At 40.8% G+C, this 15,463-nt stretch overlaps 1 protein-coding gene across 1 annotated transcript in view; it reads right to left on the bottom strand.

Moving 5' to 3' along the window:
* The window catches only part of PTPRZ1 (protein tyrosine phosphatase, receptor type Z1), a 138,586-nt gene extending 124,240 nt beyond the window's left edge, over positions 1-14,346 (bottom strand). The window contains 1 exon segment of the mRNA XM_017818153.1: positions 14,176-14,346. Within this exon segment, the coding sequence (XP_017673642.1) occupies positions 14,176-14,233 (58 nt within the window). The 5' untranslated portion in view covers positions 14,234-14,346.
* Positions 14,347-15,463: the final 1,117 nt, after the last annotated feature.

Here is a 15,463-nt window from a genome sequence, read left to right as displayed (position 1 = left end):
AATCATGAAAATCACAAGGACACATAAGGTCTCCAGGTGAATGCTTCTCCTCACCTCTAAGTTTTGCCTAGGTCTTATATGGCACAAAAGGGGCTGTACCAGGGACTCCAGGTGACTACAAATGGAGCTGTCCACACGCACACTCTGGGTCCTACAGAGGCTGCAAAGGCTCCCTGCATAACTTTGTTGCAGTGGGACACTGCCCTATAACATATGACTTGGAGCTAACTTTTCCACTCTTGAAAGACTGTTAGAAAGGTGAACAAGCTCTTGTTCACGCAAAATGCCTTTGAGTAAAATATTACTACCTCTAGTTTACAGATGAGGAACTGAGACAGATCTGTTCAATACCTCTTTGAAAACCGGCACTCACAGGAATAGCTAGAAAAGATGGGACAAACTGCTGCTTCACCAACTCAACTGCTCTTTATACTGACTAATATATGACTTTTTCTTAGCTGCAACTCCCATCTTCGCTGTCCTATCAGCTTCTCTTTCTGTATTTTATTTTATTTCTAAATTCCTTTGAGCAAGTGTCATGTTCCTGCTCTGTGTTTATACAGTACCTTATGCAATGAAACTGGTCACTGACAGATGCACTTAGATGTCGATACATAAATAATATATGATAGCAATTTCCTGATTACACAGCATCTCCATATGACAGTTTAACTGCAGATTTCATTTTTGTTTAAATATCTGACATGTAAAAACCCGTTTAGAGGATTAATCTGTCTATGTATTGAAATAAGTATATTGTGTAATTTAAATGGCTGTATTTCCCATAAACTACTTATAAATTTCCCAAATGTCTGTAAAATTTCTGAAGTATATCAGTATTGCACCAATGGGCACAATGCTAACTTTAATCACTCAGTGGAAAGCTTATGGACAAGTAGTAAGATAGACTTTTTTCCCCTCATTTTACTTGGATGTAACTTTGTTATTATGATATAAAACCATTACAATAAAATTTGCTCTTTCAAGAAGTAACTTGAAGTATTTTTCACTTAATCAAACATCTACTAGGGAGAATTCATTATGCAATTAATCAAAGTAAATAAAATGTTTCTGAAAATGTCTTCAACATTATTTACATCTGGCAGCACTACACTTGCTTAAAAATATCCATACATCCTTAAAAGCAGAGTCTTTCTTTAATGCCTTTTTATTTTCTTAAAATGTTCTTATTTCCCTTTTTCTACACATTAATAACTGGAAGTTATTTGAGGAAATTTAGAAAGTTTACAAGCAAACACCACAATGCTTTTTACCAAAGAACCTCTTAAATTTTAATGACCTTATGAAAAATTGAATAAGTTAGGGAAACAATTTGGTGGCTGTCATTGCTGAACCCACAACAAGCACTAGTCGAACACAGAAGATAGCTTCGCACATTTTGCTCTCAGAAAGCACTTTGGCAAAAATCAGGCTTCTAGACTGCAGTTGATTAGTTTCTCCACAAAATATTCCTACACTTGAACAGAAAACAATAGGTTTTCAGACATATTTTAATAACTTTTTTTATCTTATCTTCTTTTTTTTTAATCATATTTAAGTATCTGTGACAGAACAAGTCAGAATATTTTCATTCAGTTCACTTATAGTGGTCTGCCAGAATGTAGCCTTGTAATTGCACAGGATTAAAAAAAAATGAAGGGCATCAAAGTAAAATTTTTCAATTAAGTCTTATCTTCAGACCGTAAGCACATGCAACTACAGACTTTCTGGGACTTTCACAGTCATTTATGCAACACAGAAACACTGAAATTACTTCAAATCAAGTTTTGGAACAAGCAACAGCAAATCCTCCTCTGGCCTTCTGCCATGCAGTGTGTTTCACAGTTTGCCGCTGTTCTGTCACTGCATCTCTCCAGTTTAAGTCATGCATTTATTTCCTGCTCTGGAGTGATAAAAGCTTTCCCGCGTAAGACAGAACATTATAATTGCCAATTTCAACGGGTTTTAGGAAGTTGCTTTGTAGATTTAAAATCATTAGCAACAGACCTAGTGCTCATCAAGTGAGTTATATCTTCTAAGTCTTATAGAAGCATCAATTAATTATAGGTTTGACTAAGCCTTTAAGGTTTTGACTGTATTGCAAGCAGCGTTAAATACTCCACCTCAGCTGAAAGCCTTGGAGATATGGGGCTTTGTGGAAGCTTGGTGACTCACCAGGGAAATGCATTTGTTGTCTCTATCCCATCTAAAGCAGCTGATTTTCTACAAAAAGGAGCACATGCTGTATTTTCTTCCAGGACACTGCAGCTCTTGTTCACTCGGTTGCCATACCTGCCTGTGGTAGAAAACCTCCTGCTATTCCAACAGGGGTGGTGCAAATGCATACATTTCTTACACGCACTAATGATACAGTTCTTTTCTCGAACAGATAAAGTGCACTTTTGTGTTTAACTGGTTCACTTTCTGCAACATAAAAAAACGGGCAACTGGTCCAAGACTGAAAGATGCACAGACTTCATGGGCGCATGGTAAGCAGGTGACTATTCAGAGATGCCCAGAAGACCAAGATAAGCACCAGACTGACCTTCCAGAAGATACAGCAGCATCCTTCAGCAGGTTTCAAAACTACAGGAGACAACAGAAATCCTGGTGTTTTTTACATTGGATAGCAGCTAGATAAAAGAAACAATCAAACCAACAGGCACAGAAATCCCATGTCTCACTCCTTTCCCAGAAGACATAATGCAGCATGGTCCAACAGCTGACCCAAAAGTTTAAACTAACTTACAGAACGTATTTTCTGGCCTGACTCCTATTGCCTGTCACAGACAGAGTGGCCCTTCCAGCAATATAGGCTGCCTCTGCAGCCAAATGCCCTCTGCAGAGATGCCCTATTGCCGCCACGGTGACAATGATGTGGGGGGCCTGGTGGGGGAAGGAGACCAGGGATTTGCTGCTCACACACAGTGGCAGCTGCTGGTCTAGAGCGGCGTAGTGAGGGCACAGTGAAGAAAGGAGGGCAAAAATCTAGTCTAGCACCTGGAATTGCTGTGCTGGACCACCTTGTCTCAGCCATTAGACTGGATAGTTAGGTTTTCTCTTTCAATCTTTTCTACTATTCCCATCTGCAGCCTGGGTATGAGCAGCAGTGTTGCCCATCCTCAGCTGCTGTGCTCTGTCAGACTGTGGATCATACAGCTCTCCACATCTGCGGTTCAAACCCCCATACTTGGGAAAGGTTTAGAATTGCCATCTCCTGTTTCTTGGGCAAATGTTGTTTATTAGATGATGATGATAAGTCTCCAGTATCAACATCTTATAGCTGGTTTAGGCGTAGTAAGATCAACAATTCTGAATTCCACAACATTTTTTTGTCAGGTCTAGCCATCTAAACAAGATGTTTCAGCATAGTTATTCCCAATACATGACCCTGAGAGGCACATCCCAGTTAGCTATCTCTTCACACTTTATTATCCACACTGATCTGTTTTTTACCAGCCAAGCTTGCACGTCCAGCACAGGGGATGCTGGCTGCTATCAATCCCAATCTAGGTGCCTATACATGCCAAGTGGGACGCCTAACATAGCATTCTGAGTTCCGCTGCAAGGTGAAAAAACCTTGCTTTGATTTAATCACAAAGATACCCTGAGTTGGTTGAATTTCCCGTTGCTTTCAAGAGAATAGCAGATTTAAGTTACACACGTTTAGAAAAGCTCTTGCACATCCAAGGAATTATTTAACTAATGAAACAAACATGGATTACAGTTTTGTTCAAATGCACCACTTACAATTATGATAGAATGGGTGGATCATATTAGAAAAAGCCGATTAACTGATATTACCTTATTCACCAAAACCAGGACTACATTTTCTGGCTGCTCCATATACATTTTCCTGTATTTCACTTGACTGCATGTAGCCTGAAACTATCTGTTATGCATCATTGCCTTATTAGCTTTACCTGATTTAGCTGAACCTGTTTTCTTCCATTCACCAGGGCAATAAGAGTATTTTTAATCTGCTCTAAATTGCACTTTCAATTTGTTTTAATATGACGATTCTCCTTTCCTACGGTAAACACCCTAATAATTGCTAAAGCTAATCAGATCATTTAAGATGTCCACATATTCCTAATGAACAGGGCATATCTGTTCCTGTTGTCATTTTTCTTAGACCTCTAAGGTATTGAGTCCAACCATGAAGTCCACCACTTCATCATGTCCCCAAGTGCAACATCCACATGTTCATTTGAACACTTTCAGGGACGATAATTCCACCACTTCCTTGGACAGCCACAGGCTTGATCACACTTTAAGTGAAGACATTTTTCCTAATATCTAATCTAAACGTCCTTTTGCATGAGTACAGCAACTGCTCATGCAAACCTTTGGAAGATTTTGTGTCACAGTCTTCTTGTATCACCTCACACAAAAAGGTTGGAACTTCCCATATAGACAGTGATTACCACTGTCACATGGAAACATGTTTTATCTTCTGATTCACATGTTACAAATCCCACAGTGGATGGCACAAACCAGAAAAGAATGAAAAGGACTCCGTTTAAAGGATAGCTTTGCATAATCAATGGGAATTCTTCATGAATGCATTTTTCCCTAATGGATTAAAAGAATAATTTCTAGTCTAAGTATTCCTGAATGAATTCTGTTGAATAATGACTTCATCTCTGCTCAAATATATATATACTGTAAATACAGAAATCTCTTTTCTGTCTCTCATCAAGAGATATCAAAAACTAAACCTTTGAAAGTGATTAGACAACAGTACAGAAAATAGAATTCACAGAGAAACAAAATAAGGAATTTATATTTTTTACCTCCTGTTTGGTTAGTTCTAATACCTATTATATTGATTTATTTTTTTATTTTTATTTTTTTACCATATAGATAAAGCAGTAAGCAAAATACAAATCTCTTTTTCTTCATCCCAAATGAAGAAGGAGGAAGAAATAGTGAAGATGAATTGTATCAGATACATAAGAATTACACATTAAAAGGGGTGCAGAAATCACAAGGAGAACCCTTACAAAGCTGCAGGAGAAATTTTACATGAGTAGACTAAAATGTAACTGCCTGTTTCTTTGGAGAATGTGCATGTGGTGAGAGCACTGCCAGTTCTCAAAGATTTTCAAATGGCTAGTATTTGAACTATACCCCTAGCCCCTAAAGTCATACAATGCCATGGGAGATTTCAAATACTTTTCTTTAAAGGAGGTTTCGTACCTTGTTCTTGTACAAGTAATCTTATTTAAAATAGTCACATGGTCAACAGCCTCAAAATACCATAATTAAACACAAAATATACATTCTTAAGTCTCCCTACTTTATATTGTATTTACGGCATACAGTCTCCTATTTATATAATTTATATTTATTTCTTTTTCTGTATAGGTTTATGAAATTATACTACACGGTGCATTTTGAAATGCTGAGTGGTACTTGAGATGCTAAGCAAGCACTCAGTCCTCAGTACCTCAGCTTACAAATCATGAGGAATGATTGTTTTATGTTGATTCAGCAGGCAGTTGGCTGGCACAGCCAGGTGCACACTTCTCAGTTTTCTTACTCAGCACAATTGAAACTGTGCCATGGTACTTACTGACAGGGACCACTAGATCATTGATGCAGTACTCTCCTGTTGCAGGTGCCACAGGATCTTACAAAAAACATTGTACTCCATGATTACAAAAAAATCAGGTTGGTTTTTTGCTCCTATTACTACCATTGGAAAGATTTCTCAAAATTCCACTGCTGTAATGGCCAGGAACTTTCTTCGAATTTTCAGCTTAAATGTGCACATTGCCAGTTTATAGCCATTTGGGTTTTTGTCAGTGCTATCCTAAAACTTAAAACAGATCTTCTGGAACTTTTTCTCCTTGATGCTTATCCAGGATTTATTCATATGCATTTCCACACACATGAGGCAGAATTAACTACTGTGAACTGTGGATCTACAGTGATACACAAGGGTTTTTAACACAAACGTAAGGTGTGTTAAAAAAAAACCAAACTACCAAACAACAAAACAAGCTTTTCTGCAACTTTTCCATATACATAAAATGCAAAGCTAGTGACTAAAACTCAAAGATTACAATGAAAAAGGTAGGCACAGATCACAGAAGACTCACTCCAATCTCTGTGCAGATGATGGGTGGATGTGTTGTGTGGCAAATGCACCACGCAACATGAAATCTCCCAGACACATAACTGGAGTGCTCCAAGAATCTGGCAGAAGGCTCCTGAGCCTCCCAGGAAGCCCCAACCTGACAAATTTGTTAGGTATTTGATAGACGTGCCTATCAGAACAAGAGTTACAAAAGGAAATGACAGAAATAACTGGCATACACTTGGAACAAAATGACTTTTCCAAATGGCTAGAAATACATGAAATGTAATTGGTCAGATGGAACTAGAAGACAAACTGCCTGAAGTTATACTAGGTCCCTTTTATAAATCCATCTGTTGCTCTGATCATTAACTATTTAGTCTGAGCAAGAAGATGTTTTTGTTTTTGGGAACTTCTGCTTAAATTATGGAGTTCAGTATCTAAAGCAATTGAAGAATCAAGTATTTTTTTAAACACTGATTTTTCCTCAAAATATTTGCTTTAGCTTTCAAAAATCTTTCAGTTTCTTCAGCATAAGCTGCCCCTGCAGAACATTACAAATTTATCTTTTCAAGGGATTTGACAGCTTTAAAAGATAGCATTATTTTTCGAAAAATGTATTCTGAAGAATTACGATACAAACCAGTCTAAATCTCAACAAATTCAATAAAACCTTCTATTTTCTTTAGGAAAAGTTTAATTTGGCCTGGATAGCTTATTAAAAAACAAAAAAATCTGTCCTGATCAAAGAACTTATCATGATTCCCAAGGAAATGTTAAATGAGTAGAGAATTCTTTGTCACATTCTGTTAAGGAATTTACAGAAACATATGTCTCCTTTCACTAAAATACATTTTATTTATTTTTATGCAATGTCCTTAATTTTGAAGACAAATCTTTGTAACACGATTTCAACATAGTAAAAGTACTTATGATGTCTCTTATTTTGCCCTTTCAATGTCACCATTTAAACAACTCTTCACTGCTTTACTGTTATTCTATCTTATCATACAGATATCTAAGGCAGTGAAGATGGATACCTTTTCAAATGCTAACAACTTTATACTTTGGCCTTCAGGCAATCCAATATTTAGCAGAAATCTTTCGGCAATGAGGATGACAATTCACAGCCAAATTACTAACAGATATACTGTTCCTGAAAACTCTTAATGAAATCTCTCACTAGTCAGATGAGCAGTCCTGATATCTTCATATAGAAATGTAAATTGCTGAATGCTATCTGCACAGTAGAATCTTTGATATTTCAATATCACAGAGAAAAATTCCAAGGTAACTACAGTCTCTAAGTTTAGTGAAGCATAAAGGGTAGTAGGAGAAAAACCCATGTTACCTGGTATGTCTAATTGGATGCTGTCAAAATCTAGAGAAAGAAACAGTGCTTTTTATATGGCAAGTAGCCAAACCAAATCTAGTCTGGTTTTTAGCAGCTGAGTTCAAAGGTGGTTTGCAAATGATGTATTTAATAGCCCTGACCTAGACAAAAGTCCAGGTGCAAGATGGCATTTAGTTGGATTACCCACCTGTTAGGCACTAGGCTCCAGAGGCTTGAAGTTCAGGCTGCTCCACTGTCTTTAGATGATCTAGGCAGCTGAGTGCAGTAACAAGCAACCAGCTTGCCCAAATGGTACTCAGCTGCCCAGGACAGCTGATGTAAAATGCTGAGTTGGTGGAAACACATTTGAGCTTCACCCACCTTTGGGAGCTGGATTCTTCAGAAGTGCAGCTTAGAACTCCCTTTTGAAAATAAGTACCTCAGACTTTTAAAGAAATGGGCAAAACCTGCTCTTTCTAGAGCACAACCAGAGAAAAGGCAGTGGATAATAAAATATGTAGATACAGATAATGAAATAGCAAGTAGATAATGAAATACTGAGTAGGAGCAGGCATGAGAACTCATATTTTCTCTCTTGTTTTACTATCCTACCAATTCAGAGTCCTGCCTCCAAAAGCCTGAAGAAGATGCTTAAGGAACAGTAAGAAAACGGCAAACTTATACGCTGGAAAATTTTCTAGCACTCTCTCAGGTTCCATTTCCAGCTCCAAATGTTCCCAACACAGATGTGGTTTCCGACTGCTTAGCGGCACCTCAATAGATTTCTTTTTCAAGATCTTGTCCAGTATACTCTCAAAATATTTTTTTAGAAAATTTTTAAAAATTTAAGCTAAAATGCTTCATATTAAACAAAAAGCATGAAGAGTTTTCTCATCTGACAAAACCTAATGCTTGGAGACAGGAGATGTAGCATCAAATCCCTTTAGCCCAGAACAGGTCTTCTCTCTACAATGTGTTGGTAAAACGCTTCAGTCATTGGGCGACAACATGAGAGGGTGCCACAGCCATCACCTCGTCCTTTGTCCTAAACAGAAGTAGCAGCAGCAGTCAGATTAAGACACCTGATTCTGTCAGCATCTATTTAGGGAAGTCTTACTGACTTAAGGATCAGTGAAGTCATCTGAAAGAACATTTGGGTTTGGACCCCAATAAAACTTTGGTGGTAAAGAGGCATTGAGATGCACATAATAAGATCAGGTAAGGCACATGCAGAAGAGGAACTACAGCTGCCTGAAAGCTTCTCTGGAAGCCATGAAAGGTATTAACTGAGACAGGGAATCTTTTGACTAAAATTCTGGATTTGGACACCTAAGTTACATGGGCATTTTCCTTTCACTGCTGAGCTTTCCTCATCAGATGCAGGACAGTACTTCTGTCATCCACAGGACTTTTACCACAATAGTGATTTCTGAAATTAGCTAACTGAAATAGTAGCTCCTGGGGTCTTCAATTACTAATGAAAAATACTGATTTTTAGGGTAAAATACAGCGACTTATGGTGGATCAAAGAAAACTGAAGTCAAGTATGGGCAAGAAGTAGAAGGCAATGTGAGTTTTTGAGAGGTATGCCTTATCTAGAAAATGACAATTTCACACAGTGTCTGTTTTACTTAAAAAGTCTATTATTTCCCCTCTATCAGATAGTGATACAAAATAAGTAAAATAAACCTTGTTTCTAAAATCTCCACTTATTTACACCTGAACCTCAAGACTGAATTGACCAACATTAGTAATTTGTACTTAACAAACAACCTGCACCATACCTTCCTACAAAAGTACTCTGTTGCCAAAAGTTCCTCAACAACCTGCTGGAGCCAAGTTTCATTTATAGTCCCAGTCTCTTTGAAATATTTGCTATCTTTCATTTAGTGGATTCTGTTTATTTAATACTGTAAGTTCTTTTCTTCCTGTAGATTCATCTTTCCAATACAGAATGCTTGACACGTATTCAAAAAGGTGACTTTTGTCTTTATGGGAAAAGAAGCTTACTGAATAGCCAAAGGATGTCTCGTACAGGAAAGCCACATAAATGGTGCACGAAGCTGTGAGAATCAAGCTATTAAATAGGAGTGGAGGGCTCCGGAACTGCCACAGACTTCCAGACCTTACAGGGAATACTGAGAACCACAGCACATTTGAGAGGAATTGAAATTCTCAGCAAAAGAACAGAATCTGTTCACCCTTAAATTCCTAATTAGAGAACTCATAGTGGGAAGTGGCCACTTAAGTGATGAGCACTGAAAATCAAAGAAATCACCTTCTCTAAGAAATGGACAAGTGCCTACATTCATAAATTAACATCCTAATTTACAATACAAATTGTAATGATAATAGTTTCAAATTGCCATCTTATTTTTTACATATATTATTTAGTTTCTCGCCAAGAATTCAGATAGAAGGGTGCATTCAAAGGGGAAGTAAGGCCAAATACAGCTGAGAAAACTCTCCTTACAAATTGTATTGATTCAACACTGGAAACTACAGCTTTAACTATTTTAGATATGTCCTACAGACTAGTGTGCTGAGTAAATATTTGGCTCACTTACATTAATTTGAAAATGTCATTCATTTCTGCACAAGTTTTCATAGCTGCCAGTATTTGAACCTAAAATAAATCCATACTTTATATTTAGATTTTGGTATGTATAAATCTCTGTGGTATAAAAATGCATAACATATATATGGTCAAAATATAGATGGTTAAAATACAAAATTAATTGGTCCTAAAATTCTTATTTTTTGTTTTAGCTCTTTTGTTTTAGACATTGCAGTACTAAATTTCTCCTAAGGAGCTATGTATCATCATTCACAGGAATATATAATCTTAAGTGTAAAATGTGCTAAAGCATTAGAAATAATATACAGTTATACTACTGTGATGTAATTCAGTTTTGAGTGTGACAAGTAACTGGCCTACAAAAATAATGTCAAAATAAGAGGTTAGTGAAAAAAAGAAGGATCTGACTCCATAGTCCTTTAACAGTCTAAGAGCTTACTGAATCTAAACACGTGGACCTGAGAATGAACAAAAAGCATGTTTGGATTTAGGAAGCTAAAGTGGTGCTGTCCTTTAGATTCTCATTGTTATTAGTTGTGACCATCCAGTAAGGAGCGCAGAGAAGTTGCTTTCACGTTGATAGTGAGATGCATGCTGTCTGCTAGCTTGGAAATACAGTCCTGATGCCAGTTGTATAAGAAAAATTAGAATATTTAGGGAAATGTTACTACTTTTGTGCAAATAAAGTCATGGTACAGGGATGCCAGAAACAAACTAAAAACGAGGGAGACATCTTTTCTAGATAATGAGAAATTAAACAGAGACACAACTAATTAAACAATTCAAACATTAATTAGTTGCATTTTGAAAGGCAAAGCCCTGGCTGAGGTCAGACAGTGATAGCAGTAAGATGAAGACTAGCTAATTTTGGAGACAATTTTTACATTATTTGGAGAAACTACCCATATATTTTGCTAGTAGTGAGAGCAGGGAATATTTTTAACTCTTGCCTAAATATTTACACCACTTTGACTCAAATTTAGCCACAATTACAGTGTAATTTGTTAAAACATCTTCCTTTTTCTATTAACAATTTCTTGCCTACACAGATTCATAAATAGTCTACTTATTGAAAAGACTCCAGATATTTTTTCCGTAGGCACAATGAGACAAAAGGCAAAAAACCGGCACACCCCACTGACTTTTAGGTTATATGGAACACATTAGTAAGCCAGGGCAGACTTTCAAAGAATATCTCCAGCCTGAAACTTATGCAGATTACAGCTTCATAAATTTCTCATTTAAAATAATAATGTAAAAAACCAAGTGAATTGTCCACATAGGGGTTTTTTTTCCCCTTTAATCTTAATAAGAGAAAGAACTTAATAAGAATTCTCTACTCTAACTACAGCGGCATTCACAAACAATTGCATAGGATTTCTCACAAGCCCTTACTTGTGACTGAATAGCATCTCACTGCACAAGTAGCTCCATTGAACTTCACTGAATGGCACTCACTGAGAATACTCAGATAATACCCTGTTCCATAAATAATTACATCAGTACTTGATGTAATCAAGTTACTTGGCTTCAGTAACACTGTGAAGGAAGGTGCTGTTCATATCTCAGCAGGGATATTAGAATCGAGATCCTGAGCATTTCTTCAGTAAAAGAGAGAATGAACTGTCACTGTCTTGTCATTCCCACGAGCTTTTTGCATCCATCTGCTCTAATAGTTCATTCTTCAGTGAGGCTGACTTGACTGCTTTGTCTTTTCCAAACATGAGACAGATTCTCCCGATGAATCTTCCAAAGGCAGCAGCAAGTCTTCCAAACAGATTCATTAGAAAGGACCACCTATAGAGCTCTGAATGTGACCAGCTGAGGACTCAACAACATTTTTTGAAACTACAAGCAAACGAGGCCAGGATCTACACGTTGACCAGCCTCACACTAGTAAGTATAGGCTCCAGAATGCAAAGGGATATTGCCATGCTCTCCAGCAAAAATCCATTCACAGAGCCCTGGGTTTGATTTATTCTCTACCAGAAATACTTGATGGTAAGAGCCAAACAGTCCAACCCAGTTCTTCTCTCTCACCAAGCCACTGGAACCATCCACTGGTAGTATGCAATAATTTATTTTGTACTTTCTGGGAAAAAGACCCCAACCACAAAAGGAAATAATATCAGAATTCTAACAAAATATTTGTTTCTATGAGCTAATGCTATCACAGTATAGCATATTTAGTTATGGAGAGATACTCAAAGAGAAACATATTCAAATGAAATCTGATCAAATTAATTTAATAACCTGCACAGGGTATTCATGCTTGGGAACAATCATGCTCTTGGACACACTGAGCAGTCTAGCTCATGAGTCTTCAGAATGATGCACCATTGAGAACAATTAATCCATCACATCTAGAACAGGGGTCCTCTTCAGGTCAGGTTTGAAAACAATAATGTATCAGTCTAGAGAAACAAAAAGTAGCCGCATTTATACCTCATGTGTGAGTAAAAGACCTTTTCCTACCCTGCCAGATTCTTCTAAATGCATAAATATAACCTACAGATGCACATTATATAAAATCATCTTATTTCTAATAAGATGCTACATGAAATTATTAAAAAAGAGATTTCATTACAAAAGTTACGTTTATGTCTTGCATTGCTTCCAGTGTGATAGGCTTGGAACAGGGAAGTTCTTTCCAAAATTGAATTGAGTTGTATCATATTATTTGATATTATATCATGGTATACTTGATCTGTTCTCAAACTCATATAAAACCACCTGCTATTTTTTTCCTTTAGACAGCCTTGGGAATACCTTTGATTTTAGGAAACAGGTTGGCAGTGTAAGAAAGACATTATGAAAACTTATCAAAAGTTTTATGACAGGCCATTCTTTGCCGAACTAGTATAAGAGAATTATATTGGACTAAGTACCCTGTTTTTAGAAATAGGTTAGTTTAAAAGCAACATTAAAATGCTATTAAGGCCCTTACAAGGATCATACATTTTAACTGAAGGTCAGTTACAGTCATCGCATTTATAGTGGAACCATTCCACGGTATTTTCTGAAAGGAAGTAAAAATATTTTTCACGTGATAAAATTTTAAAAAGTAGTTTTTGCTAACTAGCAGAACTTGGTACGAAATTGTTTTCACTCCGAGTAACCTAACCCCGATCTTTGTTTATAGAGATGCATGGTTTCAGATGCAGCACCACCTATTGGGTGACAAATGTAGGTTAGTGCCTACTTTATCATCACAGACCTATTGTAAGACTGGTTTTGTACACAAGGAGCTGAAGCTCCCAAGTTCCTCATATTGAAATACAAGCAGCCAACTAGTATTATCTAGTGATCTATTCGATAAAACCTTATAAATTCAAAACGATCATCCAGTAAGATACAAGCCCCACCACTGAAGCTCCTAGTATTTGAGAAAGTACTGAAGAGAGCACTTATAACAGCATCAACTCACTCATGCCGCTTATAATGTAAAACAGAGCACTGCATGATTTTTAGGATGCATTCCAGTTGCACAGATCTGCATGAGCTGAAAATGAATTTGGTTATGTAAGCAGTCCCACTAAAATCTATATATGAATCCATATTCTCTATGCGTGGTCCCACGTGAATGAACGACTCGTATTTCGCATGGTTTAGAGCAATCACCGACGTTGCCTGTTCTCGGAGAACGAGCATTTTTTTGGAGTGAAATTTTGCACCAGCCCCGGTTCTCTTCGGAACTGCTCATGAGAGAGCCTAAAGTAACATCTCACATCCCACGTCCCCGGAGAAGCTCGATGTCAGCACTGCTGGGCAGGGATTCTCTCTCTCTCTCCTGTCACCGGCGCACACCCGCTCCCTCCCCCGCCGGTGCGGGCAGTCTGGCGGGACCGGACCCCAGCGGAGGGCTCGGCGGGGAGAGGCTCGGCGGGGCGCGCTGGGGCAGCCGGGGCAGGGCGGGCTGGGGAGCCCCCCCAGAGCAGCCCGCCGCCGCCGAGGGTGGCGTGGGGTACCGCGCATCCGCGGAGCCCGGCGGCTGAGGTAAAAGGGGTAGGGGAAACGCTCCCACCCGTGGTGTCGACAGGGTGTTTTCACGATGTTGAACAGCCAAGGACTGCGCCTGCAGCTCTAAGCAAAAGGGATGAGAAGGAGCAAAACCCACCGGAGCCCGAGGAGAAAAGTTGTTCCGAAGCCCAAAGATGAATTCATGCAAAGATCACTCACCCACTCTGAGGATACAGACGAGGTGGATGCAGGCAACCAAGCGCCCGAGAATGAGCATGTCCAAATCGTTCCTCGTCTCCTCCCGACTGCCTGCCTGCCTGTCTGCCTGCCCAGATGCCTCTCAACCTCCTGCCCGCCCGCTGCCTCCGCGGGCTGATGCACCTCTCGCCCGCGGGGAGCCGGCTCCGCGCCGCGGCCGCGCCCGGCGGCCGCCCCCACGCCGCGGGCGGGCGGGATCAGCGGCACTGGGAGCTGGCAGGATCGGCGGCACTAGGAGCTAGCAGGATCGGCGGCACTGGGAGCTGACGGGGGCCGCGGCTCCCTCAGCGCATGGCGAGGGCCGCGAGCGGCTGCGGGGGAGCGCGCGGGGCTTGCGGTGTGCCCGGGTGTGCGGGTGCGTGTGCGCGGGTGTCCGCTTGATGTGTCTGTCGCGCGCGTGTGTGTATGTCGTGTGTGTATATCGCGTGCGTGTGTGTGTGTGTGTATCGTGTGTATGTCGTGTGTGTGTGCGCGCGGGGGGGCGGAGACCGCGCTGGGCGGGCGCGCACGCGTGTGCGCGGTGTAGGGGGGGCGAGTGTGTGTCGGGGTGTGTGTGTCGGTGTGTCGGTGTGTGTGTGTCGGTGTGTTGGTGTGCGCGTGTCGGTGTGTGCGGGTGCGGGTGTATGTGTGCGGGTGTATGTGTGCGGGTGTGCTTGCGGATGTGTGTGTGCGGGTGCGGGAGGTGTGTTGTGCGCGGGCTACTGCGACGGCGCGCCCCGAGGGCAGGAGGGTCAGACCCCCCCCGCCCCGTCAACCGGCTGGAGAGAGGGAATGGGGGCCCGGGAGGGGTTCACGCCACCGCGACCAGAGCGTGGCCGCGGGATCGAGAACCCCCACCACAGCTCCGGCGTTTGCGGGGGGAGAGCGGCTCCGCGCGGGGACAGCCCCTGGGACACCGCCAGCGTCCCCTCGGCGTGGGAAGAAAAGTTTATTTGGAGGCGGAGGCAGGGAGGGGGAGTGTGGGGTTCTTGGGGTCTCGGAGGTCAGCGAGGTGCGGGGCTGGTCGGTGCGACCCCGGGGACGCGGAGCCCAGCAGCCCCCCGGGGAAGAAGCTCCGTTCGGGAGCGATGGCCTCGGGGCGGCTCCCCACCGCGGCGCTGCCGTGGGAACGGGCGCGGGGCATCGGCGGGGCTGCGACCGCAGCCGCCTGGAAGGTGATGCCGTTCACTGGCTGCTCCCCGCGCCAGGAAGCGGAGGAGATGCGTGATCCCTGGGAACTGGAGGGTCAGCGGGGGAAGGGGCTGGAGCG

This window comes from Lepidothrix coronata, unplaced genomic scaffold, assembly GCF_001604755.1.
Source record: "Lepidothrix coronata isolate B3197 unplaced genomic scaffold, Lepidothrix_coronata-1.0 Scaffold66, whole genome shotgun sequence".
NCBI classification, from domain to species: domain Eukaryota; kingdom Metazoa; phylum Chordata; class Aves; order Passeriformes; family Pipridae; genus Lepidothrix; species Lepidothrix coronata.
This window is presented reverse-complemented; position numbering and strand designations above follow the sequence as displayed.